The sequence below is a fragment of the Pundamilia nyererei genome, unplaced genomic scaffold (assembly GCF_000239375.1).
Source record: "Pundamilia nyererei isolate P.nyererei 1_Seehausen unplaced genomic scaffold, PunNye1.0 scaffold00132, whole genome shotgun sequence".
NCBI classification, from domain to species: Eukaryota; Metazoa; Chordata; class Actinopteri; order Cichliformes; family Cichlidae; genus Pundamilia; species Pundamilia nyererei.
The window spans coordinates 409,082-421,798 of NW_005187533.1; the positions used below are offsets into that span (position 1 = coordinate 409,082).

Sequence of the window (12,717 nt, forward strand, 5' to 3'; positions counted from 1 at the left end):
CTGCACACACAGATATCCCCCTAAAATAGCTAAAACTAAAAACTACTTCCAAGAACATTCAGCTTTGATATTAATGAGTTTTTTTGGGTTCATTGAGAACATGGTTGTTGTTCAATAATAAAATTATTCCTCAAAAATACAACTTGCCTAATAATTCTGCACTCCCTGTACATCCAGATGAAGTCTTCTTCATTTTACAGCAAGATAGTGCTAAACTGCATCTATTACAGTGGCGTAGCTTCTTGTAGAAGACTGAACTAGGAGGTATATATCTCCCAAATGAGACTGGACTGTTCCCAGATGTTTACTGACTGTTGATGCTACACAGTGGTAAACTGCCATCACATTCACAATTTCATTTCATCGCCTCGCTTTACAACATTTGATATGTTTTCCATGTTCTATCGTGAATAAAATGTGGATTCAAATCACTGCTTTCTGTCTTTATTTCCATTTTACACAGCACAACAACTTTACTGGAATTCGAGTTGTAAGTATTTCTTTCTTATCAGTTCAGGATATCAAACTAAGTATGATAGAGATTGTAATATTACTGCAAAGTTTGCAGCAGAACGGTGCAGTTGAACATGGTTCCGGTACAGAGAGTCAAACTGATCTTATAGCTTTTGTTAATTCCCAGCCCTTGAGACTAGCTGCGTGTTTACATCCACAACACACAAAATGCAATTTTACAGGGTTCAGTCACATAAAGGACAGCAAACCACAGATACAAGCCTAAATAAACAGTAACTGTGGAGAAAAACATGGACGCAGAATAAAATATATACTGAATTGTTTCTCGACTAAACATGGATTGTGATGAAATTCAGAGGCGTCGTGCTTTCCAACCATGAATTATTCTTCAAGGTTAAATGAGCAGTCAGCTGGGTGCTGTCCTAAATAAATGAAAACAAGCAATGCTGACAAGCATTCGGGATCCACGTTGTAAATAAAACAGCCAATTAATTTGACAGTAAACTGAAAGCCGGTTTTTAGCTCTCTTAAAAAATGTATAACATGCTCATCTGTGATCGAGGTCATCCACAAGTGTGCCTTTGATTAGTCCGCTTGCCATTAGCACCTCTTACAATTAAGGTTGTGATTGGATTTGAATGAGAAAGTTTGATTTAGGGGATGAAGCCATTATCACTGCAATGAATAATATATTCCCTGTGGAGCATTTCTGTGCATGTAGCATCCATCCCCCCCCCACCCTGCTGGCTCACCTACTCTCTAACGCACGCACACACCCACCAGTTTCCTGTGGGACCTTCATCAGGCTTGTGATCTCCTTTTAGTTTCTCCCCTGATGATCTACATATCTCTAATGACACTACTGTAGTAACAGAAAATCTTTTAAATCTATTGCTCACTAACCGTCCCACCTTTGTTACATTTCAGGGCGTCCGGAAGGGGAAAAAAAGCATCCGGGTCACCGGCAGCAGGAGAACGATGAGAAAAGGACATCTGTAACTATGTGGAGAAGAACAGGTCGATGTGAAAAGACAAGAAAGAGAGGAAATGAGCAAAAAAGTGAGTGACACTTACAAATGGGGGAAGGGAGGAAATTTCTTGCAAGGCCGAGAGGAGGAAAAAAAGTGGCAGTTTTAAGTAAAACATGGATAAAAGTCTGAAAAAACCTAAAAGGATGTGCCCGGTGAGGGATGGATGAACAGGCAGAGAGTGGCAGCGTGGCTGTTTAAAGGTCATGTGTATTACAGAGCCGTGTGCAGAGACACGGGGCTCCATCCTCTCCTCTTTTCTCTTTTTTATCCTTCATCTCCCTCCATCATTTTCTTTCTGCTGCCAGTTTCTCCTTTTGTAATATCTCTGTTCTAGCCCCTCGTCCTCGCTCGCTCCTGTCTGCCTGCCTACTCTTCACCCTCACACAAACCAGCCCCCCTCCCTCCATCTCCCATTCTTTCTCCCTCTATCTCCCTCCATCAGCTTCAAAGAGCTGTCTCTGTGGCAGACCTCGAGGGCACCTGCCTCTTGAGGTGGAATTAAATCATACGTCCCCTACCGCCTTTGTGTGTGTGTGTGTGTGTGTGTGTAGCTAGTGCAGACTCCTCTGAAGTGCACTGAGGCCGCTGGGCAGCAGCGCTGCACCAAACAAGCAAAACTAATAAACAAGCAGGTGAAGCTCGGCCGCGGGGTCACTTCTGCCTCTGGGTTCATTCTCTAAATGAGATTACGTTACAGTTTCGCTGGTAACCCTCAGAGCCCAAATGAAATTTGAGTGCAATAGACATGTGGGTTTGTGCTGCACCGTTGCTCAGTGTGCCAGTCTGCCATTGTACATATGCGTGAATCAGTGTGTGTGTGTGTGTGTGTGTGTAGGCGTTTTGATGACAGCATTTGGGAAAATGCCACTCTGGAGGTTGGTGCCGGCTTCTCGGTGTCAAAGGATGACATTGGATTAGAGGTTCTGGCCCACACTGTGTGTGAAACGCACACAGGTGTTGGTTCCACAGAGTGTGTGACTGAATCTGACCTTCATTCGGAGAAGAGAAGAGCAACGTGGATAGACTGAGCCGTTTTCTGCAGGCTTACATCACAGGTAATTGACTTTTTGTGTAGTATAGTAGACACATTTAATTAAAGTAGACGCTCAATTCTATTTTATTTATATAGCAATAGATCAAGACAGCGGCATTTATATTGTAAGACAGAGCCTACAATAACCCAAATTGTAGAAACTTTACCAAAACAATGTCCTTTAACTGTCACATTAATCCACTGTCTAGTTCCAAAAGCTCACAGGGACTTGGGACTAGAAAAATCCATCATATTGCTCCTGTTGTAGCTTGTCTTTATTGACTCAAAGGCCTGAACGATCAGGCCTCATCATATCTTTCTGACTTATTTGTCATTCCTAGACTTTCTATAAAGTTTCTACAGGTCGTATGGGAGCCTTCAGCTCTCAGGCCACTCTCCTGTGGAACCAGCTCCCAGTTTGGATTCAGGAGACAGCATATTTCCGTTACTGACTACCTCCACCAAGACGGTGGCAGCGTTTTTGGCAGCGTGTGCATGTGTCATCATTCTGTCTATAAACACAATAGCTCAAAACTTTCTGAATCAATTGTGATCAAACTTTGTAGAGGTGTGGAGTGGGGTCAGGTTAACAATAAGCAAAAACGTCGTGACTGAGAAACTATGATTCTCATATGTGCGGTGTGTATTGTCAACATATTGAAAGTAGCATATAAAGATTTAAAATATCATCCCACTTTTGAACACCGACTTCTCTTTCAAGATCAACAGACCAATCTGAAGGTCATTGATGATAATTCTACACAGAGCTATTTAAATCTTTCTTACTTCAGTTGTTTGTATCGACAACATATAGGCATACAGGGAACAATAAATAGGGATGTAAGTTACTCTAACCTCTTCTTCAAGCTCAGATAAGGTCAAAATTTCAAAAAAAGTCTTTTATCTTTAAAACAATGCATCAATTTCTGCTGCCTTTTTTTGTCCTGACATCATTTATTTTATTAAGACTTTTTTTTGTACAGAATAGTAACAGGTTATAACTGTTTAAATACATGCACAATGTTCATGAATACTTTTTTTTAATACAAAATATGAAGTGATCTCAAAAACTCTTTACACTTGATATTTATTTCTACACATTTAAATTTTAATAAACAAAGAAATCAGTGCTACACATGTACTAAATCCACACAATTGTTTTAAAGTGATTGTACTCAAAATTATGTTAAGTATATTAAAATTGGTTCAACAGGGTAAATAACAAAAGGCTCCACTTTGTATGTTACGTCCCCACATGAAAGCTAGGCGAAGAGGGTGGGGGACAGTAACAGTTGGATCCAGGTTGAAATGAAAAGAACGCCAGGCAGAGATATTTAACACAAAATATATCTTTATTATAATCAATTAACTCAATATTCATATACACAGTAACAACAAAAAGAGACAGCAACGCTGCTTTAATGATAAATCAGACAGGCCAACCCAAAGAGATGGTGACCACTTCAACAAAGAAAACAACTATAAGGCTTCAACAGAAAAAGACAGCAATGCTGCTTTAATGATAAATCAGACAGGCCAACCCAAAGAGATGGTGACCACTTCAACAAAGAAAACAACTATAAGGCTTCAACAGAAAAAGACAGCAACGCTGCTTTTAGCAATAACCAGGCAGGCCAAACCAAATAATAGAGGCCGCCGTCACTTCAGCAAAACCACTGCTCAGTTAAGAGCTACTCACAAAGAGCCACGCACGGTGGGGCTGGTCACACACACAGCAGGCCTTTTCCACACCTAGACCAGACTCACACACTGACCAGCACAGAGGAACTCCACCAGAAGCCTCTTCCACTGCTCACATCGCAGGCCAATCGCAGGCCAATCGCAGGCCAATCGCAGGCCAATCGCAGGCCAATCGCAGGCCAATCGCAGGCCAATCGCTCAAAGCGGCTACACCAGAGAAAGCCACCCTCCCACATCCAGCCCATCCCCGGGTTATATAACCTCAGAGAGGTGATTGCTGACTGGGCCCAGGTGGTAAACGAGGCCAATGAGCAGCAGCTGTGTCCTGGGGAGAGAGAAGAGCAAGAGAGAGACAGAGGGGTGGAGCAAGAGAGGAGGAGGCGGAGAAAAACACCACGCCCACACAAGGGCAGTATCAGGAGGCCCAGCTAGGGCCGTAACACCCCCTCCCATAAATACAAACCAGTGGTTTGTCACAGAACGTCCTACCCAACTTTTAAACATATCACCTACCACGCACCATAATAACGGTTAGGCATACCCTGCCGAATCTGCCAAGACCTTTTTGATGGGTTGAAAACACTGCACGGGGTTGGCTCAAGTCCCTCAACATAGTGTCCCAAGTGACAGCCAGATGTTTTTTGAGCCATCACATATGGAGAACCCAGCGAATAGCTAGAAGGCCTTTCCGAAACACTTTTCAGACGCTTCTTCGCTGGGTCATGGCGACAGGTATGCTGGTTAGCCAGAGGTGCAGGTTTGAATGTTTGTGTCGTACACAATGTGTCACACTGCAGGTCTTCTGGACCTAAAAGACGGTCAACAGGTGGCGGACCACAATTAGTCGATCTCTGACAGTGACCAAATGACACCACCGAGCAATTATGCTCCAACTGTCGCCTAGGACTGGCAACTTTGTCCGTTGGTGAACCACAGTTCACTCTTTTGAAAGCAGATCGATTTTGCTTTGAGTTGTCTTTTGAACAGTGAGCAATCAGGTGGCCAGGTTTGTGGCAGAAGAAACAGAGCTTTGCTCTGGATCTTGAAACCATGCCTGCATTAGCATTGTTAGCTGGCACACTCCTAGCCCTTGAGACCGACTGTTTCTGTTTGTAGGCCTCACAATTTGCAATTAAATGGTCAGGCTTAAAACAGAAAAAACACTTTTGTTTTGCCTTGGAATGGGACACAAGTACCTCACTCTTTGGGTACTGTGCAGCTGGCACATCACTAACCTTCACTGAGGCGACGTGTTGTACTTTGTACATTGTACTTTCACTTTTACTTTAAACTACTTAATAGATGTTTAAAAAGAACCTGGATACAAACCACAATGCCTTTGTTTTAAATCCTGTCCAGAGAGTGAGCTGGCTTGGCGGAGGTTTGCATTCACTGAGTGCTTCTTGTTACTGGTAATTTTAGGTGCTCGTTGGCACACACCTCCACATTCATATGAAGTCTTCATAATGAAAATAATAAAGTCCAAGCACCAGACGTGAGCCGTGAACACAGTACGTACTCAGCATCATCATTAGTCAGCATACTGAGCAATCCAGTGGATACAGAGCAATAGTATGATAAAAGTGTAGTGTTAAAGTGGTGTGTGGGTTCGGTAAATAATTGCAATACTCACAATGTAACTGTGTTTTGGTCATGAGGCGAGGATGGTTTAGTGCTCCTCTGTTATTTCTGTGCCCAGGTAATGCAGGGAGCTCTTTAAAATTTCATTATGAAGAATTGTATGAGGTACTTTCTGCTGCTCCCCTACTTCCAAAGGTACCACAGCAGCTGGTCCCTCATGTTTAATTTGGTGCAGATTTTATACTTAATGCCCTTCCTGAAGCAACCTTCTTTATGGGGACTTTGAAGCCTGCACGAGGCGTGCATTAGTTCATAACTCCTTGGACTGGGGTTGCGTCTGCCCCTAGGTCTCAAACTGGAAATCTTTTTCATGTAAGGTGAAGGTGCTAACCACTCCATCATGGAGGATCATCATAAGGAATTTGATGCTGTGTCTAAAAACCATTAAACATGCGGACTGTAAATCCAAAACAAGGGGTTGAATGATGCTAAAAAGTTTAAGCTTGATTAGGACTTCTGTGATATGCATCTACCTGGTGTGTTGATCCGATGTGTTTGTCGGCACATCAAGATACGTAGAAGATTGCGACGTAGGATTAAAATGGGGTCGTGGTTATGGCCTAAGATCTGATGCAGAAGTATAACTGACATGTTATTTCTCTTTGGCTTTTAGTGAACCAAATTGCCATACAGCTCCACACCTCATATGAAAATTATGATTATGTCTTTAATGTTTTGATTAAATATATTTTTTTCTTCCTCTTGATCTGTTGAACATGCATGAGAGAGATACTTCTGTACCAAAAATATAAAAACTGAGCTGCACTTCCATGGCATTTGGGTTAACATGCATTAAAGAGAATTCAGTCATCAAACATCAAAGAGTCTCTCTCTCTCTCTTACACACACACAGTGTATTTATGTATCCACCTACAAGGAGAAGCAGAGCTAAGGATAGTGGGTGCTGGACATGCCTGCGAGTCGTCCATCTAATAAAAGTCATTAGAGAGAAGCAGGAAAATCAGTCTAATAAAGGAAAGAGGTTGGTGCTGAGTCTTGAGTCTTGGATGAAGGCCAGAGACATAATTTAGTTAGTGGTATGTGTGTGTGCATAGGGGTGGGGTTGATACACAGGGGTGTATTGATTGGTGGGTGTGTTTAACAGGGACCTGAAGCACCACAGCACCTCCTCCCCCACTAACACAAACCCCGCTCTGAATGAGACTGTATCTTCAGGTACATTATGTATAAGTGCTACAAGCTGTTGTTGTGCTGCTCATCGATCGCCTCCTTTTCTGAAACCAAAATAAAAAGGACCTGTCTGATAGCGTGTCGGGACACATCAATAGTAAACCCTTCAGGTCAGTATTTCAGAATTCATGAGCACCGATCCTTTAAAAAAGAGAGAAAGAAAATGTGAGAAAACGTGGAGAGCAGCCAGCACAAGAACCATACACAGGTTATCCTGGATAAATAAGTCTGCAGATTTCCCATTCAAATTCTGCACAGGTTACAATAGCACTACTGATCAGCCACAACATGGTCTGTGCTCTGACTCCAGCAGGGCCTGCTGTGATTTGACCCGGTGGGTGTGTTCTGTTCTTTCTCCAGGTGTAGCTGCTTCCCTTTTGTACGTCTGACTTGACTCAGCAATGAAGCCAGAGTACTTAATGCCAGAGAGAGGAGCACGCTGGTGCCAGAGAGCCGTTTTGATTTGCACTTTATGAGCTGTGTGTCTTCTGGTGATTTACCCTTCGTAACTTACTCTTTTGTTTGGTGGCCAACTTCTGGACTCTGTTATGTTTGTTTCTCTCTTTTTTTCAAGGTCGTAGCAGAATTCGCATCTTTTACATTTTTATTATTAATAAAACCCTTTAGTTGGATTATTTTGCCTTTTAGGTTACTTTCCCACTTCCCCAGTTTAGGCAGGCAACACAGTGACTCAAGGTTTCCCAGCACAGCATTTCAGTGTAAGAAGAATGGGCCTTATTTACTTCACCTTGCCATGTGTGCTGTGGAAAATCAGGGTTTGTAGTCCTGACATTTTAAAATGTATTATGAAGTCCTTTTAAATAAGTAAGAGGCTCTTTTATAATGGAAGTCCCGCTCAGTTCAGCTCTTTGTGTTGCTCCATGTGGATGCTTGAGTGTCGCTGTGCAGCACTGATGGAAGTCCTGCTCTTTCATCTGCTGCAGGGGGAAAGCTGTGAGCTCACCCTAAACTGTACGTTACAAAGGTAACTCTGCTTCTGTGAATCACAGATCTTTCACAAACGGGACAACAAAATCCCACGTGGTAGCCTACAACCGGCCTCTCAAAATCCTTATGCCCTGAAAGATTCACAGAGACCAGTGCGGCTGTTTTGTTCCCTCGCAACTTAACAAGGTTGATGACTCATCCCAGCCAACGATCTTACAAAAACACAATTCCCACTCGCTGATCACCTTGTACTGGCTAATGACAGAACATCCAGAGCTAGCACAGACCCAGAGGCCACGCTGAGCAATTAACCTTAGAAAATGTTTAAGGTGCCTTGAGAAATACTCTGTGAGCTGCATTGACCTAAAGGATGAAAAACAGTTATAAGCTCACATCAGCAGCCTTCAGGTTTCTTTCAGGGACTCCAGTGACCTTCAAGTGGCTTGATCAATGATATAAACACTGCTCCAGTGGTGTCCATCTGAATGAGCCTTTCAGAACAGATAAGAGGTGCTTCATTGCCGAGGAGACTGTTTGAGACGTGTGCTGTTTTTCCCTCCAATGGTTTCCAAACTCACTGGACTGACCTCTTCTGTCATATCAGCCCTTCATCTGTGAGGTGAGGCATCTTTTTGATCACCACATGGACAAACTATGCAACAGAACCGCCAGGCATGAGTAAGGCACTTGTGTTCTAAAGTTAATGGGGGAAGCCTCTGACCCATCTTCAGTCTCCACATACACTCGGAAAAGACAGCTCAGGGGAAGGACCCTGCATGGGGCTCAATGCACCTTTGCTGGCATGAAACTGAGACATTAGGTCATGCTCTGTCTTAGTCCAAAACACAAATGGCCACTTTGACAGTTGCTACGGTCCTTCCGTGTCCTGCCTCTTGTGCTTCTCCTACTATTTGTTTGAAACACAGCTTCCATTAGTTACACAGATGGTGGAAATCCAACTCCAGTGTGCAGGTGTTCTATCAAATGCGGCATTTCCTCTCTTTGAGGCAGACAAAATCTTTATCTGATATACAAAGCAGACCAGGTTTCCCTGAGGTGATGCACACTTGAAAAATTAACTCACAACAGCGGCCAAGCTAAGAACTCCCATCCAGATCTGTGACCAGGCCACTGAGCACAAATCAGTACCTCCAGGAGGTGCATACAACTATTTGCATCTGCAGTGCCAATTTCATGCATGTGGGGCAAAACTGTAATCCTAACAAGGTACTAGCAGCACAGGTGCTGTAGCCAAAGTCAGGAAGGAAAGCTGGCAACAAAAGTAGGCTTCTGCAAGTGTGCAAGTTAATCTTTTAAGTCTTTACTCAATCAATAAGTTATAAAGGGCAGATCTCACTCTAATTAAATTTGTGCACACCATTTAACAAAAGTGTTGATTCAATTATGGTGTGCCTGACAAGTTTGTTCCTATTTTTTAACACATGTAGAGACGTAAACAGACAACCGGGAGTAACATTAAAAATATCTGAATAATGATTCATTCTAGATTTTTAAAAGTGAGGGAGGGTGAAAAGATACAAATTTACACCAAAATAAATAAAAAATTAAGATGTTAATAAACGTGAACGTATTATTCAGAGCAGATTACGATAAAATAGAAGAAATTAATTTATTTAGGAAATAATAATAATAATAATAATAATAATATAATAATAATAATAATAATAATAATAATAATAATAATAATAATAATAATAATAATAATAATAATGTTTGTTGTTTGGTTTTATTGCTTTTGCCGCTCTCTAGTGGATTCACTTTAAAACTACATGACCTCCCATAATGCACTTTCTCCTTTTATTCCCATCATTCCTTGCAGCAAACCTTCTGCACCGGTCAAGATGGCGGACAAAGCAGGTACCGTAATGTGCCTTCTCCCAAAAAAATATTGTCCTGTTTTTGTTTTATATGTCATCATCTTGGCATATAATGAGGCTTTTGGGGACTGAGGGGTGTTTTCTATCAGACAAGCCGTGAATTCGTCACTTGAAGGTCTTTTTCGGACTGAAGGCCTCGCTAAACCCTTTGAGTCACGTCAAGGACTTTGCGTGTCATTGGCGGATTTACTGTGAAAATAAATCTGCAGGCCGCTTTTTTAGATTTAACTGCACCTTTCAGAGTGACCTACAGCTTGGATGAAGCTCTAATAATCGTGCTGTTGATAATCGTGTCGATTATATAACGGTTTCTTTAGCTAGCTTGCTCGGTAGCACGCAAACACGGTGCGATTAGTACAAACTAGGATGGTCTCTTTGACCAACTTGTAAAAAAACATAAAGAAGAACTTGGGTGCCTTGTTGTGTGCTTTATGGTGTTTTTGAAAAGCGGTCCAGCAAACTTTCATTATGACATTACAATCGGCTACACACACCTGGTAAATGTCAAACTAGCTCCTAGCGAGTCGGCTGCTGTGTTTTGAGTGTAATTGAATTACTGCGACGACTGAAAACATGTTAACAAGTTGTTAATTATTTTGCAGAATTAAGAGCTTCGGTCTTTAGTCTCCGTAACTCTTAGCCTGATAATTATTTGAAAGGTTAATAGTTTATTGGATATTTAAAAAAAAAAAAGTCAGAAAATATGTAGGGAAATGACAATTTTGTGTCCTCGGTACACGATGTTGCCACTTTTTGTCTTCTTAGACAAGCGGTTTAAACGTGTTTTTAGATTGCTAATGTTTGTAATTCAGTGGCATGTTTTTATTCTTTGTTGACAGTGTGCATTTTCAGTGATGACGCTCTTTTTACGTGTTTTTAGTTTCCTTAGCTGAGAAGCGGCTGATGGACGTGAAACTCAACGAGCTGGGAGCCTGGCTTGGAGGTCGAGACTTTACTCCCAATGGCATCCTCTCAGCCATTCGCAGGGGTGAGTACAACTTGCTCCGACTACTTCTGGTGGGCAGGAAAAGCGCTTTTCTTTTCTTTTTTTTACCTACTGGAACTTGGTTTTTAAACACTGACTGATTATTTATATACATTTTTTTTCAGCTTGCACTCTCTTCCTCACCTCTCTTGTGCACTGTCGGTTGCTTTGGATCTTTGACCCCCACATATTTAAACCCATCCACATTAACTACTTCAGCTTATTGCATCTTTACGGTTTCACCTGTAACGCATCTGTTATGTAAGGAATATGTTATTTATGAGGGCTCAGCTCTGCCTTTGGCTAGGCACTTCCTTAGTACAGGGGTCCTGAACCTCTCCAGTGACTTTATCAGAAAATGGATATGTATATAAAAATAAACAATGGCTTTGTGTGCGAATATTTCAGTTTTTGGCATTGATCAGATGTCCAACTCCAGGCCTCGGGGGGCCAGTGAGGCTAAATTACCTCCTCAACATGTCTTGAAGTTCTCAAGAGGCCTGCCAATGAACTAATCATTTCATTCAGTGGTGTTGACCCAGGGTGTTATCTAAACTCAGCAGGACACCGGCATGGAGTTCGACACCCCTGATCTAAAACACTCTTTACATTTACCAGCAGTACAATTGTGTCCTTAAACACAGATTCTTAAAAAAATATTTTACAATGTGCATCATAGCTCATGTTTATCGCCTTGATTTTTGCTGAACCTCGGTAAAAATGGTCAGCATGGCTGTGTAGTTTTAACTCCCAGTTGGTATGGATTCCAGATCTAAAAACAAAAAAGTGTGAGGGGAAAATGGAATGATTTCTTCACTTTCACCACCAAGTATTTTTAATCTAAAGCTGGACTTTAGTTAAAATTATGTTGAAAATTGACTGTTTTAAAGTTTTTAGATTTCACTTTGATATATTGTCTGATTGGGGCCCCTTAAGATTGATTTGCACAGAAACCTGGGTTGAAAATTATACCTGCTCTGTCTCAAAGTGGATTTAAAAATGCTAGTTTAACTCCACTTTTCTTCTCTTTTGTTAGTAATAAGTATAAAATAAAGTGAAAATCCAGAATTGAAGTACAAAATAATCAGAAATGGCCCATTGGAGAGTAAGAATCTACTCATTTAGGCTACTTTACACTTAATCTTAGTATCCTTCTTTACATGAGGCTCGTGCTTTGTGGTCTTTTTTTTTTTTTTTTGAATCACAAATTGCTGAAAAATGTCTCTTGACAGTAAAGGTTGCTGACCCTTGTGCTAGTAGCTTTACTTATACTTGGGACACTAATTTGAGAATCTGGCCTCAGTAGTAATTAAGGTCACAGAATGAGTGCTCCTCTTGCATGTATTGAATACTAAACAGGACACTTGACCATGCCGTTTTCTCTTCTAGGCCATGACAGATACTACAACAAGTACATCAATGTGAAGAAGGGGGGCATCGGTGGTATAGCTATGCTGCTCGTAGGCTACGTGGCCATCAGCTACTTATGGGAATACGACCACATCAGTAAGAAACACACTCGCTTACAGAGCCTCTTTTCTTTCTTTGCACTCCTGTCACAGTTAACCTCACTGGTTAAAAAAAAAAAAGCTAATATGTTAAACGACTTCTGCTTTTCTTGTAGAACACGATCGCTGGAGGAAGTACCACTGAGCCCCTTCAGGAACGCGTCAGCTCTTTCTATCCTCGGCTCTGTTCATATGTGATTGTTGTGACCAATAAAAAATAAGGATAAGGATTTACTGTTGTGAGTGTACTGTGTAAATCTCAGAAGTGGCTATGAGAAGATCAGAAGTGAGGGGTAAAAAAAAATTA

At 41.6% G+C, this 12,717-nt stretch overlaps 1 protein-coding gene across 1 annotated transcript; it reads left to right on the plus strand.

Moving 5' to 3' along the window:
- The first annotated feature begins 9,815 nt into the window (after window positions 1-9,815).
- atp5mf (ATP synthase membrane subunit f) lies at window positions 9,816-12,640 on the plus strand. Its single transcript, XM_005743481.2, has 4 exons — window positions 9,816-9,897; window positions 10,798-10,905; window positions 12,292-12,408; window positions 12,527-12,640. The coding sequence occupies exons 1-4, from the start codon at window positions 9,882-9,884 to the stop codon at window positions 12,553-12,555; spliced, it is 270 nt and encodes an 89-aa protein (XP_005743538.2). The 5' UTR covers window positions 9,816-9,881; the 3' UTR covers window positions 12,556-12,640.
- Window positions 12,641-12,717: the final 77 nt, after the last annotated feature.

What these genes read in the sequence shown, in the direction of transcription:
- atp5mf (XM_005743481.2), top strand. An exon ending in CCTCTCAGCCATTCGCAGGG is followed by an intron (nt 10,906 to 12,291) that starts GTGAGTACAACT and finishes TTTCTCTTCTAG; the next exon opens with GCCATGACAGATACTACAAC. An exon ending in ATGGGAATACGACCACATCA is followed by an intron (nt 12,409 to 12,526) that starts GTAAGAAACACA and finishes CTTTTCTTGTAG; the next exon opens with AACACGATCGCTGGAGGAAG.